Source organism: Terrapene carolina, unplaced genomic scaffold (genome assembly GCF_002925995.2).
Source record: "Terrapene carolina triunguis isolate 2854851 unplaced genomic scaffold, T_m_triunguis-2.0 Scaffold210, whole genome shotgun sequence".
NCBI classification, from domain to species: domain Eukaryota; kingdom Metazoa; phylum Chordata; order Testudines; family Emydidae; genus Terrapene; species Terrapene triunguis.
In genome coordinates, this window is record NW_020664561.1 from 40,832,821 (window position 1) to 40,852,817 (window position 19,997).

A 19,997-nucleotide genomic window follows, 5' to 3' on the forward strand; every position below is an offset into this window, starting at 1 on the left:
TTTTTTTTTTTTTTTTTTTTTTTTTTTGGAAAGCCTGCATTTCATTTTAGCACTGGACGGCTCTATGCCAAATAAAGAAGGCTAGAACAGAATTTTGATAGGCTTCTTGTCTGTGAGAGGAAAAGTTTAGAGCTGCAACGTTTGAAACGCCTTATGGAGGTGCTGAAAGGATGGATGGGTGGGGTGAGAGACAGAAGTTTTGTATCAAAGTTTAGAACCATCGCCATTAAATGTCCAAAGTCTTTTAGTGCAAAGATTTCAGGTACATCAGAATGTAACAGGCAAAGAGGCAACCTACAGGTCCTGAAATCTGTTAAATATTTGCTAAAACACGCATGCTATAAATATACCTTTTAAGCCAAATTAAAAAGATGGTTGCTGAATTGTATGATTTTAAAAAAAATGGTTTATTTATATATATGTTACATATACATATGTTACATATATAAAAAGATTCCAGATCTCTATCCTCCCCTTCAAAATTGTTCTTATCAGCTGCAAAAAACATTAATTTTGCAAAAATTGTAAAAATCAAGCAAAGAAAATAGAATGTCAGGAAGAGATTATTGCTATGCAGTTTTTACAGCTATAATTTTTATCTGGCCAATATTTTGTAATTTATCAAATCCTGAACTAAATGAAATAAGCAGCTTTTAAGAAAAACTTCCCCTCGAAGGATGCAGAGAATAAAAATAAAACTGTTTCCAAGTAGGTACATTCCCATATCGTCATTATGGAGAGAAGATTTTCACAGAAGAAGACATTGTTATTTATTTGTTCTTTTGTTAAAAGACATTTTGGCCCAGGTGTTCAAACTTGGGTGCACTAAGGCCTCATCTCCAGAAGTACTACACACCCACAGATGTCACTGACCCTGTGTTATGACTGCTCAGCATTCTGGAAAATCAGGGCAATTATCTAGGTGCCTAAATATGAATTTTGGTGCCTAACTTTGAGCATCCAAGTTTGAACGTTTGGGTCTCAGTGATCAGGAACGGTGCCAGACTAACAGACCTGGAGATGTATGGTCTCTTGCTACAAAAAAGGCAGGCACATCATGGGCAGTTCTAATGCAAATTTCCCTTCACTGCCCCACTGCGGCTCCTCAGCTGTGTGCAAGTAGCCCAGTTTCAATGATCCATTCAGTCATTAACCTCACAGCTGACAGACTGCCAGCAAGTGTGTCAGTCAATACCAGTAATGATGATGATGGTTATGTGAATGCTTGTCCACTCGATACAAGATACACCAAACTCATTCCACATGGACTTTAGGTCCTTGTTGTGACTTTTGTCGGTACTGAACCATGAAACAGTGACCTGTAGGAGAAAGGATCCATATTGCATTAACAGCTTACTGAGTGATCAGTCCCTGGCTACCTTTTTCATTGATTCTTCTTCACTGATCCTTCCCTGTCACATCAAGACAGCTACTGTGGAACCTTTCATCCAAGGGGGAAGTGTCACCTTTGGCTTCACTGCTTCTACTCAGATGGCAGAAATGCTGTAGGAGTAGGCTGTTCCAGCCATCACCTTGTTTCCCCTGAGATAAAAAGCATACCAGTATCTTGTGCCTCCTCTCCAGCAGCCCAACTAGTGAAGATCCAACATCTTTCTCAAGGCAATTACAGGCCGGTAAGCCTGACTTCAGTACCAAGTAAACTGGTTGAAACTATAGTAAAGAACAGAATTGTCAGACACATAGATGAACATGATTTGTTGGGGAAGAGTCAACATGGTTTTTGAAAAGGGAAATCATGCCTCACCAATCTACTAGAATTCTTTGAGGGGGTCAACAAGCATGTGGACAAGGGGGAATCCAGTGGATATAGTGTACTTAGATTTTCAGAAATCCTTTGACAAGGTCCCTCACCAAAGGCTCTAAAGCAAAGTAAGCTATCATGGGATAAGAGGGAAAAGCCTCTCATGGATCAGTTAAAAAGTTAAAAGGTAGGAAACAAAGGGTAGGAATAAATGGTCAGTTTTCAGAATGGAGAGAGGTAAATAGTGGTGTCCTCCATGGGTTGGTACTGGGTCCAGTATTACTCAATATATTCATAAATGATGTGGACAAAAGGATAAAGAGTGAGGTGGAAAAATTTGTAGAAGATACAAAACTACTCAAGATAGTTCAGTCCAAAGCAGACTGCAAAGAGCTATAAAGGGATCTCACAAAACTGGATGATTGGGCAACAAAATGGCAGATGAAATTCAATGTTGATAAATGCAAAGTAATGCACAGTGGAAAGCATAATCCCAACTATACTTATAAAATGATAGGGTCTAAATTAGCTGTTACCACTCAAGAAAGAGATCTTGGAGTCAATGTGGATCACTCTATGTGCAGAGGCAGTCAAAAAAGCAAACAGAATGTTGGGAATCATTAAGAAAGAGATAAATAATAAGACAGAAAATATCATATTGCCTCTATATAAATCCATGGTATGCCCACATCTTGAATACTGCGTGCAGATATGGTCGCCCCGTTGCAAAAAAGATATATTGGACTTGGAAAAGGTTCAGAAAAGGGCAAAGAAAATTATTAGGAGTATGGAACAGCTTCCGTATGAGGAGAGATTAATAAGATTGGGACTTTTCAGCTTAGAAAAGAGGTAACGAATGGGTGATATGATAGAGGTCTATAAAATCATGACTGGTGTGGAGAAAGTAAATAAGGAAGTATTATTTATTTCTTCTGATAACATAAGAACTAGGGGTCACCAAATGAAATTAATAGGCAGCAGGTTTAAAACAAACAAAAAGAAGTATTTCTTCACACAACGCACAGTCAATCTGCTGAACTCTTTGCCAGAGGATGTTGTGAAGGCCAAGACTATAACAGAGTTCAAAAAAGAACTAGATAAATTCATGGAGGATAGGTCCATCACTGGCTATTAACCAGGATGGGCAGGGATGGTTGTCCCTAGCCTCTGTTTGCCAGAAACTGGGAATGGGCGACAGTGGACGGATCACTTGACTACCTATTCTGTTCCCTCTGGGGCACCTGGCATTGGCCACTGTGGAAGACAGAATACTGGGCTAGATGGACCTTTGGTCTGACCCAGTATGGCCATTCTTATGTTCATGTAGCAGAGCAATGTGCTGTTGCTATGCAAGAAGGCTACTGCTTTTCCCCCTACATTCAATTTCTCTGTTTCCTGATTACTTGTAATGACTTTAATCAAGGAACCTTTCCTCAAGCCAAGAGAGCAAGACTCCCAGGCAACAAAGCAGCACGCAACTGAACTTAAGAGGTAGGGAAGTACTATTCCCATTTTACATATGGTGAAGCTTAGGCACAGAGCGTTTAAGTGACTTTCCTGAGTTCACACAGAAAGGGCTGTGGCCAAGCCAGGAATAGAGCTCAGATTCTTCAGGTCCCAGTCTAATGCTTAGATCACAAGAGCAGCCTTCCTCCAGCTACAGTGCATGTCCTGTAAAATGAGGATATTGTTTAAAGATAATAATCCCAGCGGTTGCCACCCAGAATGTTCCCTTTCTAGGAGACTTACCATGCACTAACCTTTGTACAACCAGCCCGTATAATGAAAATGTGAGGAGTCAAAGGGCAGTGACAGTCAATCCAATCCGATTTACCTGTTCTTGAAAAGCATTGGCTTGTTCTTCAAATCCTGCTGTTCTGAAGTAATTTACGACATCAGTGACAGCCCAGTCAGCAGGGTCAGGAGGTCTCCCATTCTCTACTGAACTACAAAATGCAAATGTAGACAGGTAATCACTATGTGTGTGCATATTGTATGCTGCTTCTGTGTGTGCAACCCACGTACTCTTTCCCCCAGAGGAAGGCATCCTCCAGGACGCTCTTAAAGAAATGACAGTCACTCACATTCTTCCCCACTTCAAAGACCCAGTGTCAAGGACACCAGAGAAAGGCGGGATACCTCTCCCTTGAAAATACATTACTGCTAGTCCTCAAATTGGCCAGACGGGGTCAATAGAGACTCCTCCTCATGTAAGGGCTGAACATGCTGCCTTCACAGCTCTCCCCAGTCCCCTACTGGCCTTGGAGCACAAGACGTACCAAGTTTGGGATTGAACACCAGTCTCCCAAGACTTTGTCTGCTATTTGTTTTCTCCTACCAAACTCTGTTCAGATGATTTCAGTATTTTGCCAATGTGCATATCCCCAATGGAATATATACATAAACTCTCTTATGAATCAGGGATGCATCTGCACCGTGAAACACTCTACATGCTCCCATTATCCAAGTCTTTCAACATTGCCTTTAAGACTTAACAAATCTATGGATTTTCTAATCAGCTAAGAATCCTAGAAAACATCTGTTAAACACAGTCAGAATTGATTCCTTTCTGTGGCTGACCTCAGCCAATTGCTTTCAGCAGCATCAGAAACAACAAATCATTCAGAATGTTACCCATTAGTTATTAATTCAGAGTGATTCCAGACAGCATTGCTTATCTTTAACCTACCTTCTTATCTCAGATAACCTTTTTGGCTCTGCAAGTTGTTAATAAAACCTGCACATAACTAGCTTGACTCTGGCTTTCATCCAGTAATTTCAGGAGATGAACAGCAAGTAGTCACTCACAGGAAACACCTGCTTTTATAAAATGCTTCTACAGCTACAGCTTTCAATGTACAAAAGAAGTTCAGCCACAGATATTCTCCATTTTAACTGTGCCATCCCTGTCAATGGCTCAGTTGTAGCATCAATGAGGAAATAACAAGAACTAATTTATATATATATTTCTGAAATCAGGCGAAACGCTTCCACGGTCTCAAATGATTAAAGGGGTTCCCAAGAGAGAAACAGAGCCAGAGCCAAAGGTCTTTATAATACATATTTTGAATATGAATATAAATAATTAGAAGCCAAAATTCAGCCTTTAGATACGTGGCCCAAGATCTCATTGTAACCACTGGGATTTGCATGCATGTGTCCCAGGTCAGAAATCTGGCCCAAAGACTTACTGCTCTAGCTTCCTTTAGTTTGAACATGAAAGACAAGGACATTTACAATATCTTTCATCTTTGGGCAGTCTTTAGCCCTGGAGTCTAATCCCAGGTGCACAGCACATATATGCATATCTATGTATTTATAATTCACTCGTCACTACGGAATGCAAAGGCTATCAAAGCTTATGTGAGCATACAAGTACTCAAGAAGACTGTACTATCTATTGGAGTGGATTTAGAAATTTTAAAAATTAATTCTCTTGCTTCACTTTTCCTTCTCTCGTCTCTTCCTGCATCTGTCTATACTGAGCTATGTTTGGATTGCTAATAGGGAAAGCAATGCCCAGGTGGTGAATCTTGCATCTGACCTCAAAACTCGTGCGGTTCAGGATCACTGTGATGGAAGGGAGTTCCTGCTGCTGAGAAGGTCTAGTCCCTGCCCTGATGAGTCTTAGCTTACCACAGCAAGAGTATCTGTCTAGATATCTATATGGCCCCCATCAGGGTAGTAGCAGCAGGGCTCCACCATTCCTGATGACTATAGTGGTTGCTTGTGGTCTTAGGGATCTATGTGATCCCTAAAGTAGCAAAGGACAAGTCCATTTCGGGCCTTGACAGTCAGGATTCAAGTTGCAGATTGTGGACAGTATTGGACAGAGTCAAAACAGCATGCTGAGCACCAGGTGATTGATTGCTCAGGAGGTTGATTTTGGCCTATTCTTCCAAAGGTTCCTCTTCCCACTATCACCGCTTCCATCTTGCCCGGGCTTAGTCAGGCAGCAACGCTAGACCACTGTGCATTTCAGAGTGGCAGGAAGATCGATTTCACGGAAAGAGGCGGTGATTATCTCTGTCAGCACAGGGTCCACAGTCTCCTAACTGCTTTTGACCAGCCACAAAGAACAGGGGCAGAATTGGAGATGGTGGCTCAAACTTCACTGAGCGCTTTGGGGGTCTCCCAGTTGTGTGATTGGCTGTTGCTTCTCCTCTGACTCCTGGGATCTATATTTGTATGTGACAGCAGAATTCTGGATCTTTGAAGTTGCATGGTAACATTGCTTGTACATTAGCATTTTAGCCCCTTTAAAACATTTTCTGTCACTCATTAAATATAATACAAAAGCATTCCACAGCAATAGCCCAAAAACCACAGTAAGTTAAGGGCCAGGCTGAGAGCCCTTCACAAACAGACCCACTGATTTCAATGGGGCTACTTGTGGAGTAAGATACTATTCGCTGCAAGCAAAGGATTTGCTAACTGGGATGAGTACTGCAGAATACTTGTAGTATTTCTCTTAAATACAGAATGCATTTTAGTTTAAGATTTTTACATAAATCTCTGCATTTTCCCCAAGGTGCAGAATATGCCTCTCACATCACACTTACAATCTGCATCATGGCGCCACTTAAAATAAAAATTGAGCATTAAAAAAGTATTGTGAATTTTAAAAGTGCTTAATTTTCCATATTCTTTCTATATAGCAAACAAAAGATTTAATGTGCAAAAATGCCTACTAAAATTTTGTTTACTAACAAATACATTTTAATTTCAAGCTTATTGTGCTTCAAGGCGTGTTTTAAAACATTTTATTTTTAGATTTTAGTTCTCCATGCTATTGCTCTTACAGTACAGGAAATATTTATGCACAATGGTCAAGACTCACGCCAGGTATAAATACGTTAACTTCAATGGAGCTACACTGGTGATTAACTTGTCCCAATAAATGCAGGCTTCTGCCTCACAAGTAGCAGCATCTTGCTGGACCTCAAGTGAGAGGTGGTTTCAAAAACTACAGAACTTAAAGCTTGGAAGGAGTGTGGCAGAAACCAGTTGAGACTGGCTGGATTTCTAACCTTTCTTGGCTCCCAGACTGTGGATTGAACAGCTTCCTCATTGCTTAATTATTGTGCAAAGCTCAATTCTTTAGACAAGGAAAGGGAATGTGTGAGAATCATAGCTTAAGCCATAAATACGTGTTTATGTCCGGCACACAGGGTGCCTTAAAACCTTAAAGGGGCTGGCATTTTATGACCTGACAGGTTGAATTGCCTGGTACCAGATGCACTGATTACAAATAAAGTTGTGGCCTGTTTGCTTTTCACCACGGTCTGTGTGTTGTGCCTTTATTGCCATCATGTGGTGGAAGCAGAAAGGTCTGGAAAGATACAGCAGCGTCTTGAAAAAACAGCTTTTACTAAAGCTATTTATAACCTCTAACATAGTGCCAAATGCTTATTTTGTACATAAGCACACACATGCTGTATACATTCACTTAGAAACCACAGCTTCTGTTCAATTTAATTACATTACCCACCAGCTTTAAATAGCCACCTTCAATTAGCAGCTGAGCCTCTACCATTTGAGCCAAAAGGGAAAATAATTAAATATAAGCTGTCCTTGTTTGGATTACTTTCCCCCTGCAACACCTATGGCAAAGGTGAGGCTTCTAATTGAGGGTGGTTTCCAAATGGACATACATGGTATGATCCATGTATAGTTACTGCATAAATGCATATTGCTGTGCTGTAACCAGTGCTTAAAGAAGATCTAAATAGGAGGGGAAGCTCACCAGTTTTGATAGCTATCATCAAAGGTCTTGATGTTACATGGTAATAAAGTGTTGCATCATCATCTTGTAGCGATGAGATGCAGCACGTGGGAAGAGATTAGGAACCATTTATCTAATTTATCTACCTGGTTTTATATCGTGCCCATCACCGTGCAGTCTATTTCCTTCGGGGGAAATGAGAAGGAATGTGTGTGAAAGCAGTTTATGTCCCCAAGCAGCAGGCCTGCAGCCAACCGAGCCAAAGTATGCGTCTGCGTGTGTACACGCATGCACGCAGCTTATTGGTCCCACCCAGTGCCACTATTTAGATTTGACCAGGGTGAAGAACCTGCACGGATGTCAAAAGGAATAAAAATAGCAGGTCCTGGAGGTTTTTAAACAGGAAAGTTGGGAAATACGTTATTTCAGACAAGACATTGCACCAAATGTATGTATCATCTCCATCTGTCATCATCTCTGGATGGGAGGAGAAGCCAGCAGGGGAACAGAACTCTCTTTGGAACAGGTGGATAGGTGCTCCCAGCTGGGACACTTCTCCCATCAGGCTGCTGTGCCACCCTCTGGCAGGAAGCCTGGAAGCCCCAGGCAGGTACCTGGCCTGCCAACTACCCCTCTTCTGATCCCCTGTCTGAGCAGTTCTCACCCCCTCAACAGAGGAGGAGCTCCCCTCATGCTATCTCCTTTGTTAATCCCTGGTTGTAAGGATGGAAGGTGCTGTGTAACTGAAACTTTAGATGCTTACTCTCAGCATTTGTACAAACATAAATTCATGAAAGCTCTATATGACTGGTCATGTGAACAGCAAACATAAATAAGAAAAGAAAAGTGCAATGAACTGCAAAGATTAAGGCCCAGAATTTTAAAGGTAGGTAGGCAGGCATTGCTGTGCTCAGCAGTGCAACACCTAAATGATTTAGGAGCCTGAATTTCATTTTCAAAAGGGATTTAGGAACATCTACTGTCAATAGGATTTATGCTCCTGAGGCAGCGGATTCACTACAGATTGGAGAACAGCCTGGCCAATGGCTGCATCTACCCTAGGAGCATACACAATAGCACAGTGCCGGGAAAAGGTGCACCCAGGTGACCAGGTGGTGCCCTTGCAAATGTCTGTGATGGGTAAATTCTTAAGTAGGGCGATAGAAGTGGATTATGCCCTAGTGGAATAGGCAGTGACCCTAGGTGGGGATGCATTTCCAAAGCTTTGTAACATGCTAAAATGCATCCTGAAACCCATTTAGATAGTGTTTGGGTGGAAATCGAACATCCCGTCACTCTCTCTGAGAAGGTGACAAAGTCTGGGAGAAGCTCTGAACAGGTTACTCCTACTCAGGATAAAAGGCAAGAGCTCCTCCCATGTCCAAAATGTGAAGACTGGTTTCCTCCCATGAGGCATGAAGTTTTGGGTAGAAAAGTGGTAACTGAATGTCTTTGTTTATGTGGAAGTCTAATGAAACCTTAGGTAAGAAACAAGAATGGGGACATCAGGTTGCCTTGTCCTGGTAGAATACAGTGTACAGTGGATCAGCCACAAGTACACCTAGTTCCCCTACCCTTCTGGCCAGCTAATGACTGTGACACTCTGTATCTCGGGGGAACACCCTGCATCCCCATGTTCATTCTTATAATAGGATTGTGTGGTATCCAATGCAAAGTTTGTCATGTCAGGTGTCTTCGGAAGGCTCATGATACACTGAGCTTTGTTGTTATAGTAATGTTATAGGTTGTAATTTCATGTATATAGTTATGAGACTAAAAATGTGTCCTTGTGGCTTAAAACAAGCCCAGGCAAAACTCTCCAGGAACAGAGGGGCAGTTCACACCTCATCAGGGCAAGTATGGGACAAACCCAGCCCAGCCTCACAGGAACAAAGGACACTGGCCAAGGCAGCAACAAAGGATCTGTTGGACTCTCGAGTGAGTCATCCCCCTTCCCTTGGTCAGTCAGGGACTACGATGAGGTAATGCTCACCTGACCCTGAAGGGGGGGGGGGCGCAAAGCCAAGAGGGAAGAAAGAACATGATAAAAGGGAGAGTCGTTTGCCATGCTCTTCCTCTCTCTTCCACCTCCATCTACAGACATCACCACCAAGCGACTGAAACGCTGATCAAAGGGGAGAGCTTGGCTGCAGGGCAACCAGCCAGCATCTAAGTTTGTAAGGGTAAGCGTTAAGATCAGCTTAGAATGCATTTTGCTTTTATTTCATTTGACCAAATCTGACTTGTTGTGCTTTGACTTATAATAACTTAAAATCTATCTTTTGTAGTGAATAAATTTGTTTGTTTATTCTACCTGAAGCAGTGTGTTTGGTTTGAAGCGTGTCAGAGACTCTACTTGGGATAACAAGCCTGGTACATATCAATTTCTTTGTTAAATTGACGAACTCATATAAGCTTGCAGCATCCAGCAGGTATAACTGGATACTGCACGACGGAGGTTCCTAGGGTTGTGTCTGGGACTGGAGATATTGGCTAGTGTCATTTGGTTGCACAATCCAAGCAGTTTACATGCCAGAGGCTGTGTGTGAACAGGCCAGGAGTGGGGGTTCTCACAGCAGAGCAGAATAAGGCTGGCTCCCAGAGTCCAGGACTGCAGTGACCTAGCAGATCACCGATCCAGATAACACCAAGGGAACGTCACAATGACTGTGAGGAATGAGGTAACTGAACAAGGGAACAGCTCCACATGGATTCAAATGAGGGTTTTCTCAAGGCAGTGAGAAGTAGTAGGTTTTTGTATGTTATAAAAATGGTTAGAGAAGCCCTTAATAAACCTGGCAGCAGGAAGATGTGTGAATACTAGACACCCCTGGACTGGTGGGCAGAGAGTTGTAATGGCAGCTAGGTGGACCTTACTGGAGCTCAGAGACAGGCCCACAGTTTTTAAATTTAGCCAGTGATCAAGTATGTACATGTGGAGAGACTCAGAGGGCAGAGTGGCTGCTCTGCGCACCAGGATTGGAAACGCTTCCACTTTTGCAGGTAAGGTTTCAGTGGTGGTTTTCTGACTAGAACATACTCCCAATTACCCAAATAGTGTAGGGGTGACCAAAGGCACCACTGTAGTCACACCCTACACACTACTGTAATAATCTGTGTACATAATATGCCTTGTGAGGTATCATTTGAAAACTAATAACTCACTGGTCAATAATATCATGGTGAAATGTTTGTAGTAACATTCTATGTAAAGTCATAAACATAACCTGAAATGAGGTCTGAAGCATGTTTAGCAGATAAGTCTGGGTAAACCAGTTTCTCAAAGACAAAGGACAAAATAACACCTCTAGCCAAATGTCATCAAAGCTGGTGGGCAAAAACCTCTCAAGTGGCCATTTATTGGCAAGGAAGGGGGCAGGAACAAAAAGAACAAACAAACAACAGCATGAACAGCAAACAACAGTATGAAACCTCTTTCACCTCAACACTCCATGACTGCAGCCTCACAGCGGGAGTGAACTTTATTTAGTGGTAACCCTCAGGAAAATCCATTTCAAAAGGGGACTGAACAGTAAAGTGAGGGGCAAAACCACCCCAAGGTATCTCCTCCTATTCGACTTTCTCTCTTTCACCTAAGACAACAAAAGAAACAGCCTTTGGGAGCAGATCCTGGCCTGAGAATTCGGTCAGCAACGTTCCTGGGAACATGTGGTACGGATTTCACCTTCACCAAGTCTGGTTTGTTAAATTTTAGCATTAGAAAGTGCTTTATCTTTATTTCTGTTGTAACCATTTCTGACTTTAATGCCTGGAACTTGTAGTCACTTAAAATGCCTTTGTAGTTAAATAAACTTGTTTTATTGTTTAATCAAAACTAATCCAGTGTTGTGTTTAAACTGAATTGTGTGGGTAACTCTCCATTTAAAGTAACAAACAGTTGGATATTGATTCCCTTACAGGGGCAACAGACCTAAGATATCTGAACTGTCCAGGAGAGGGCTGTACAGTGCAGAACACACATTTTGGGTGAAAATTCAGGGCTGAATTCAGTTGGCCTGTCAGATAAATGGCTCCGATGTCTATGTGTGGGCGATGCACCAGGCTCTGGATCTTGCTCCTCCTTGGCAATTTACATGGTAAATAGACCGCTCTGTAGACTGTCATTACTTTGACTCAGAGAATCTTTGATCTTGGGTAGGCAGCGTTAGCAAGCATATCAAACTGCTCTGAGTTTGAGGATGCTGATTGGAGCAAGAGTCCATTTGCCTTGAGCTGTGCAGCGCTGAAAGTGGGTACCCATACTTAACATGGAGGCAAGTAGTGATGATCTTTGTGGGAGGTCAGAGCAAGAATGGAACTCCCACATAGAGCTTATGGGGGGTCTCTCAACCAGTTGAGAGATTTGAGGACTCTGAGGAACAGGCAGCTTGTGCTTGTTGGGAGTGTAGACAGATTTGAGTCAGGTTTGAAGACACCAAAAGTCCAATCTTGCATGGAGTGTCACAGGCTGCCCGCTGTCCCAAAAGTTGAAGGGCTTGCTGTGGTTTGGGGGATCTGATGTAGTGTAGCAATGAGAGTGACTTTGTGGGGAACCTGTCTGGGGGGCAGGTATGCTCTGGCAGCTGCAGTCTAGAGTGGCTCCAACGCAGTCTATGTGTGGACAGGTATCAAGGCAGACTTTTCAGAATTGAGATGAAGGCCCAGAGAGTGGAAGAAGGGTAGGCCCTTGTTTGTTGCTGACTGTACCTAGAGGAAGGAGCAACCCTTGAAGAGTGAGTCATCCAGATAGGGGAGGATGATGATTCCCATTTGTCGAAGATGGACTGTGATGACCAAGAGGACTTTTGTGAAGACTCTCTTGCTGGCTAAAAGGCCAAAGGGAAGAACCCAGTGCTGGCAATGGTTTTTGCCCACAACAAACCATAAGACTCATCAGTGAGCTGGATTACTAGCCATATGGAAATACGCATCTTGGAAGTTGAGGGCAACAAACAATTCCTCTGGATCTAATGAAGGTACAGTTGCTGCTAGCTGAGGAATATCTCTTGCGGCTGAGAAGGTGAGGGGTTTGAGCTCTTTATCGTGAAGGGTCCATCTGGACCAGTACTATTTTTTTTTTTGTTAACAGTGTTGACCACTAGAGAGTTTGGGATGGGATGGAAGAAAAAGATACTCTGAACGCTTGGCTGGTACTTAGTAGTTTTTGTTAGCCCTCTTGCAGGTAGGCAGGATGATCACTAGAGTTTGTCATATTGGACAGGCTGGCAACAGTAGAGCATCATTGCTAGGCAAGGCAATCTTTCCTCGAGGGGAGGTATGCAAACCAGGGGGTGCTGAGGTTCCTATATCTACTCCAAGGAGATCTGCAGGGCCTCTGATATTCTCTTCATTAGCTCTTGGAAGGTCTTGAAGTCATCTGCATAGGATGATGGAGGGGGCATAACAGCCCTATCTGTTGAGGAGGAGGACTTCACTGATGGAGATACCTCCTCCTCTGACCTTAATTCTTGTGCCCCAGGAGGGTCTGGCTGGGGAAGAGGGTCCTTAGGTACCAGTGGCTGTTGCTCTGGTGAGTCCCATTGCGTGACAGCAGTTTGTACAGCTGATCACGATAAGAGGTCTGCCACGGTGTGCTCTACTCACCGCTTGAGGTGCCTCCTCCTGGCTGCTCTGGGATTAGCTCTTTTCAGGTCCAAGGCCCCCTTCTGCTGCTCACTGAACACCCTGCTGCCACTCTCTCTTCCAGGTGCTACTCAGGGTGCTCTGCCTTCATGGCTTGGCCCACCAGCCTGGTCACTATAGTCCTCCCGTTCCAGGGTATCAAAGTTTTTCCTTACAGTCTCAGGAAGTCTTCTCATTCACTGCCCCAATGGTGTCACTCCCCTAGTGGCTGGTAGGGGAACCCAGGCCTGCCTCTATTCCAGGTTCCAGCTCAGGGACTCTCTAATCAGCAGCCAAGGTCTGCAACATCCTGAACCTTGCTGTCTTTTCCCTGTGCCTTTCTTACTCCCAATCTGGCTTTGCCACCCAAATTCCTTTCTCCCAGGGAGTAACTGCAAACTAAATTCTATAGCTCCAAACATGCCTCCCTTCGCAACGGGAGTGACTGCAGACTACTTCTTGCAGCCCCTATCTGTTATCAGCTCCCTGGCTTCATAGAAGCCCCACCTGTTCCTGCATAGGTGAGCTTACTGTAATTAAGGCTTTCCTTTCAGCCTAACTATCCCCCCAGCTTGCAGCCTAATAGGTTAATTGGCCCCTCTGGACTACATTAACCCTTCAGGACGAGTATGGGAAACATGCCCCATCACAGGGCCCCAGGGTTCACAAGCTCACTATGGTGAGGTCCTGCCAAGATTGATGGGACAACCACCAACTGCTTCCTGGGGTCTCGTCCTTGGGATATACCTAGGGGAGAGGGAAGCTGGAATGGGAAGATGATGGAGTCTTGGATGGGCAGTCTTTAGGACCTAAGGAAGACAGTACCAGAGCAGAGACCAAAAGGAATCTGTGTTTGGAGGGCTCCAATCCAGGTACCCATGATGGTGCTGCACTAGGATGCTTGCCGATAGACTCCTCAGTATGTCTGCTGGAAGTCTTTTCGGTGGTACTAGCATGTTGATACTGGAAGAGGTGGAAGCCTTGGCAGTACCCATACTGGGATGCGGGGTTTCCCTGCTCTCTGGACTTTGGGGTGACTTTGCCTTTCTTTCAGGTTCCCTGTCAGGAGAATGGTAGCTTTCATTTTTAGAAGGCTTTGAAGCCTCTGAAGCTGCCCCTTGGTCTGTGTTTATCAGAGCCAGAACCAAAGAAGCTAGAGCACCCTGAGAGGCTGATGCTGATGTACTGGAGGGGGAGGGGGGTTTTCAAAGCCCAAAGCTCAAGGAGCCCTCCTTAAGAAGTAGTTTCAATCTGTCCTCCCTTAGCTTCTTGGATCTGCTCTTGAAGCTGAAGAAGACCTTATCCTTTGATGGGATGTAAGATGCGCCGAGGCAGCTGGAATGCCCATCACTGAGGGGAAAAGACCTGTGGCAGGTCTGGCAGGATTTGTAGTTTGGAATTTTGGGTATAACCTACATAGGAATAAGGGTCACAAACCAGCAGAGGCCAAGGGGGATGGAGGCCCTGACCACAAACAAAAGAAGTGTGGGATGATCCCCCGCCCCAGAAAGCAGAATTTTGTGCTAGAAATTAAAATAAGAAAACAGCAAAGTAAATAAAGAAAATACTAAAAAATAAAAGAAGAAAACAAGCAAGCCGGATTAAGGCTAGCAAGCGAACACTGTGATATTCCGACTCAAGCCGCAATGGGCTGAGAAGGAACTGGAGCAGTGACAGGTCAGCCCCTCCCTATACACCTCTGGACCAGAGCATCGGGATGGGGAGGGAACAGGTGCAGATCCATGGGCACTGCTGATGAAAAATTTCCAATCGAAAGTGCACGGGCACACACGCACCTGGAGTGGAGTATCCATAGGGACAGTTACTCAAAGAAGAACAAAGCATTTTCCCCCACAGACCATTATGAACTTGACATAAACAGGTACACGGTGCATATTTGCTTTATGTTTGTTTTCCACATGCAGAGTGCAGAAAGGAATTCCATAACAGTCATGGTTGAAAAGACGACAGCAGGATGCCCCCTTTAACCAATGTAATGTCTGTGACCTCTGTTTCCCAGCTGGAATGCAATAAAGACAACTGCAAATGTGGAAAGCTTGCAAACCAATAAATACACCAGTTCCCTCCACCCTCAACCATTAAAACTAATGGAAGAATTTAAAGAAATTTTCGGTTTTGTCTACATATAACATTCCCCAGGAATTCACTTACTTTTTGACATCCAGCGAGCCATTCTCCTTGTTTTCCATGTCAACAGACAGCATGGAGAGGGTAGAGGTTTCTTTAAGTTCAGCAACTAATCAATAAGGAGGGGAAAAAAAACTGTGTTTAATAATCAGTAAATACAAAAGAGAAATATAATGTAACAGAAATGAGTGTTCTCCTGCACAAAACCACCTTCCCTTTGGAGAGAAAAAGTGCAGTCAGGACCCTGCTTTCCTCAGAAGCTGGTAACATCTTATAAACTAGGAAAAGCTGATGAGCAAACTCCAGAGGTGCTCTCTGCTCTACAGACAGGAACTGAACATTCGATTTGACCCTTTTCCAAAATAAGTGCTTTCTAGTACTTATTTATAGGGTTTTCTATGCCCCCTCCCATTACTCTAGCATCTCACCTATGTGTATAGAATTTATTCTCACAACATCCTTGTGAGGAAGGAAGTATCGGTGCCCCATTTTACAGGTGGGGAAACCGGCACAGATGAGCTGGGTTATTTACCCAGGGTTACCCAGGAGGTTTGTGGCAGAACCAGGAATTAAATCCATGTCTGCTGAGGCCTACTTCTGTGCTTTTCCCACATGACTATCCTTCCTCAGCTAGTGAAGTGTCTTCAGTAGCTGTAGTGAGTGCAGAGGAGAGAAGTGGGGACTCATAGTTAGAGTGAAATTGAAAAAAATCCAATTTATTCTCCCTTCTTCCCCCGCCCTGCAGTGTGCAGGGATATTTTCGCAGTACATATTTTTGCACCACTATTATGTTCATGGGAGAAGTGCAGAGGTGACCCAAGACTTCCCGCCCGCCCCCCCGCAATTCACTCCTGTTTCACAGAGCACTGGGTAACTAACTAAATATTCAAGATGTTCTTGCTGTGGCATTAATGGATGCCTATGACATGTCACAGAGCCCTTTGAAGGAGAAAAGAATGGGAAACCATTACATCTATGTAAAGTTTACAAAAATCTAGGATATAAATTAACGTTTAAAAACACCTTTTGAAAAACCATTACTATATTTAATATATAATTAACAGGATGCAGAACACCAAATACAACTATTACAAACTAATCAAAAAGGTGTTTCTTTCTGTACTGTAGATCAGATCATTTAATACAATTCCCCCCAATCACGTCTCACTCCATCTAAGGAGATTACTGCAAAATGACAAGTGCAATAATTATACTATTCGCAAAATGTTCTCCCTGATACTGTGAAACAAGATTAAAAGAAGAAATAAAGCTGCAGGTGTGTGGTATTTTCATTTACAGCACACACAAACAGACAGAAACTTGCAGTTCTTAATTACTGAGATGATCTGTTGAGAGTTGCTTTCTTTTTTTGCAGTATACAAGGAAAGATTTTGGAAACTGAGTTACACACATTCACCATTTTATAAGCATCTCAGAAATCATTCACTAGGCAACATTACACCACATTGTCATTTTTCTAGGAAAAAAGTAAAAAAGAAAAACCTACCTACAAGCAACTAAAACAAATCATTTTTACAAGCTTATCAAGAACAGCAAAAGAACCCCCAAGGATTTCTTTCATAAAGTAGGCTGGCAAAGGAATTCAATAAGGAGGTACAATTTGACACAGTGAAATAAGATCAGGCTGGCTCAGAGCCAGCATGACGTTAGGAACCACATACAAGCTGCACCAACTGCCTTCTGTTTCATGGCTGACTTTTTAAAGACACAGTGCTCTGCCTGCTCACTTTAGCTAAATACCTTCAGCATAATTATTTAATGCTATAAATCACACGTCTCCTGCTGCAGAATCCACTTAACAACTGCCTTGTAAAAGAGCCACAACTCTTTTGAAATTAATGAGTCTTTCCCCCTACCCTCTTTTATCAAACAACTGCTTCCTCTGTTAAATATTCATGAGCAGTTTCCAACTAGTTTAACCTGAGTGAAAATAAGGAGAAAGCACATTTCAGATACTGCAGGAACAAATATGCTGCCGAGGCTCTAACAATACTTGCCCTTGGAAAGAATCTCAGAGGGTCGGTTTTAGCAATTTCTTTTTCAGGAAAGAGTTCCTGCAAGGAGAGCAGAAAATCCTCCCAAATCATTATACAGGGGAGTAATACACTTAACATTCAGTGTAAGATTCGTGATTTGCTTCTTGGGACCTCGACAGTGTAAACCTTTCTCACCCATCCCTACGACCAAATGCAATGTATTTAGTAACAGTAAATTCTGTTAGGAGCAACTTTGCTCAAACTGTAAAGTAGCGGATCCAAAAAAGAGGTCAAGACTATCAAGAACCTCTGCTCAATTCCCACTCCAAAGATGGTCTCTCCAGAGCAGTCCTGATGCCCTCTGGCTGGGTGGTAAGGGGGAAAATTTGCACTGCTGTTATCTGTGCCATAAATATTGTGTGAATGGCATACTTTGGTCTCCAGGCTATTAATCTGACATCTGCATGAACACTCCAGTCACTGAAAACGTGGTATTAGTGGTTTTGGCCAAAGTATTGTACGCAAGGGTTAAAGTCCATTTCCCTGGCAATTTCACTTTGCCTGCATTATGCAATGACAGGTAAATAAAAAAAGCACACACAAACCATTCAAACAGTACAATTTTGTGTTAAGACACTGCAAGTGGTGGTGGTACATGCTTTTTTGTTTTTTTTAGAATTTATTTAGAATAAATAAATACACACAGATAAATCAAATGGAGTAATAGACACTTATGGGGCAGTGTTACACAGCAAAGGAACCCACCGCCATTTCACATCTCACTTAATGTACTGGAAAATGTGGCATAAATACGTGTTTGTTAGACAGTTTAGCTGCACAAAGCAATTCTCTTTGTTTCTCAAGAAGTGAGCAAGTTCTAAATGAGGACATCTTGAATTTGCTGCATCAGTTGGTTTCTAACTTTGGTAATGAACTGACATTTGAGGATACAAAGTTCAGGCAGCTATTCCCTCACACCCTCTCATTCCTTCCATCATGCTGTTCAATTAATCCTTAGAGTATTTAAAATAAAGTTCACACTGCACACGTGTTCTGCCTAAAAGTCCTTTAAAAGCAGAGATATGAATCCAATACATTAATGGCCTATGGAAGAGTTCGATGCTGAGCCCTAATCTCCAAGTTCTATTGTTTTTAAATCTGTTATGAGGTAACATAATTCAATTAACAAGGAGATACTGTTTGGGGAAATATTGCTGGAGAGGGTGGGGGCAGGCAGGAGACGGATATGGAGCCTTGTTGGACTGTTTGGCTTCTGTTACTAGTGAAAGGTATTTTCCAGGCCACACTGGGAATGAAGTGAACTAGGCAGTTCTCAGTTCCATGTCATGGGGTCAGCCGTGGGTGGCCCTAAGTTTATTTTATCTGCACAAGATCAAACATTCAGAAATCAGTGCAGATATTGTACATTAATATCCAAACGTCCGCTTTCTACTGAGAAGCTTTCCATGTTCCTGGAAGAATCTGCAGTACAAGAAAACCAAATACCTCACACATGCATGGCAGCAAAGTGCAGCAATCCTTTAGTGGAAGAGAGAGATGCTGGAATTTAGATCTGGGAGAGCAAGACAGAGCCAAATGTCTTTTCTTTTGCAATGACATGGGGGAGAAAAAGTCAGCAAATTTGTTCAAAGGGAAAATCAAGTGAAACAAAAAATCAAATCACTTTCACTTTGGAACTTCAGTTTTCTGCTGGACTAGCTAGGCAAACTTCTCTTGAAAGAATGAAACAATTAGTGTTAAGCTGTGTGGAATGTAAGCTCTTAAGAGTGTGATAATCCCCTCTTTTATTCTTCTTTTTAAAAATAATGCATGATCCTTTTGAGCTCATCTTCAATCCAGCAGCAAGTCCTGGCTCTCCACACAGGACTGTTGTAAGTTGCTCTAAATATACTTCAGGGCAAAGCATGCATTTTTAAGGAAGCTGCTTAGGGGAGGAATACAGCAGTATGAGTCAGAAGAAGGAAACTGAATATTAAAAAAATCCCATTCCCTCTGAAGTGCACAACAGACCTCACTTACCTTTCTTCATAGCCAGCAAAAGGCTGCCTTCCTCCAATACAGCTGCACCCACATGCAGAGTTCCAAATAGAAGATGCTCTGGCCAATCACAGACAATCTGTCAGGTAGTGTGGCATGCTGGGAGCTGTAGTCCATAACTCCAGAGCAAGAGTAGCAGTCTAGATTTTACTGTCACTATGAGATCTCAATAAAAATATGCAGACCTACCTCTGAGACTCACTAGTTGGGAAGGAAACTTCCTCCATGCTGCATTAATTTTTAAAGCATTGATTAAAGGGGCAGGGAACCTGATTTACTCTTTGCTTGTAAACAACCTAGTAAATTAGCACTGTGAAAGTTACTTTTACTATGACTATTTAAAATACACTTATGATCATGGAATAAATTATGATAAAAAAGACAGACTGGGAGACTCCAGGAACGGAGGATTTTGGGGGGAGAGAGAGAGAGAGAGAGAGAGAGAGAGAGAGAGTGTGCGTGTGTGTGAGAGAGAGAGAGAGAGAGCGAGAGAGAGAGACTGAGTGTCAACTGGATATTTAAAATCTTCATATTGGTTTTCCTTATATTTCCTTGCAGTTAGACAGGAGAGACAACCCACAAATTAGGAGTTTAACCAAAGAAGAGCAAAAATGCTCAGAGATTTTATACAAACTGAAAAAGAAGGCAAAAATCCCAAATTCCCCTTCTTAATAAGAATCTTCCA

At 42.8% G+C, this 19,997-nt stretch overlaps 1 protein-coding gene across 2 annotated transcripts in view; it reads right to left on the reverse strand.

The window, feature by feature from the left end:
• The window catches only part of SAMD13 (sterile alpha motif domain containing 13), a 24,370-nt gene extending 5,048 nt beyond the window's left edge, over positions 1 to 19,322 (reverse strand). Inside the window, exons 1-3 of one of the 2 annotated variants that reach the window (XM_026655564.1) lie at positions 19,295 to 19,322; positions 15,282 to 15,366; positions 3,597 to 3,708 (exon numbers count right to left, since the gene is read on the reverse strand). In XM_026655564.1, the coding sequence (XP_026511349.1) occupies positions 3,597 to 3,708; positions 15,282 to 15,366; positions 19,295 to 19,304 (207 nt within the window). In that variant the 5' untranslated portion in view covers positions 19,305 to 19,322. Of the gene's footprint in view, positions 1 to 3,596; positions 3,709 to 15,281; positions 15,367 to 16,764; positions 16,846 to 19,294 lie in introns of those variants that run through there. The other variant, XM_026655565.1, reaches the window with a different exon arrangement.
• Positions 19,323 to 19,997: the final 675 nt, after the last annotated feature.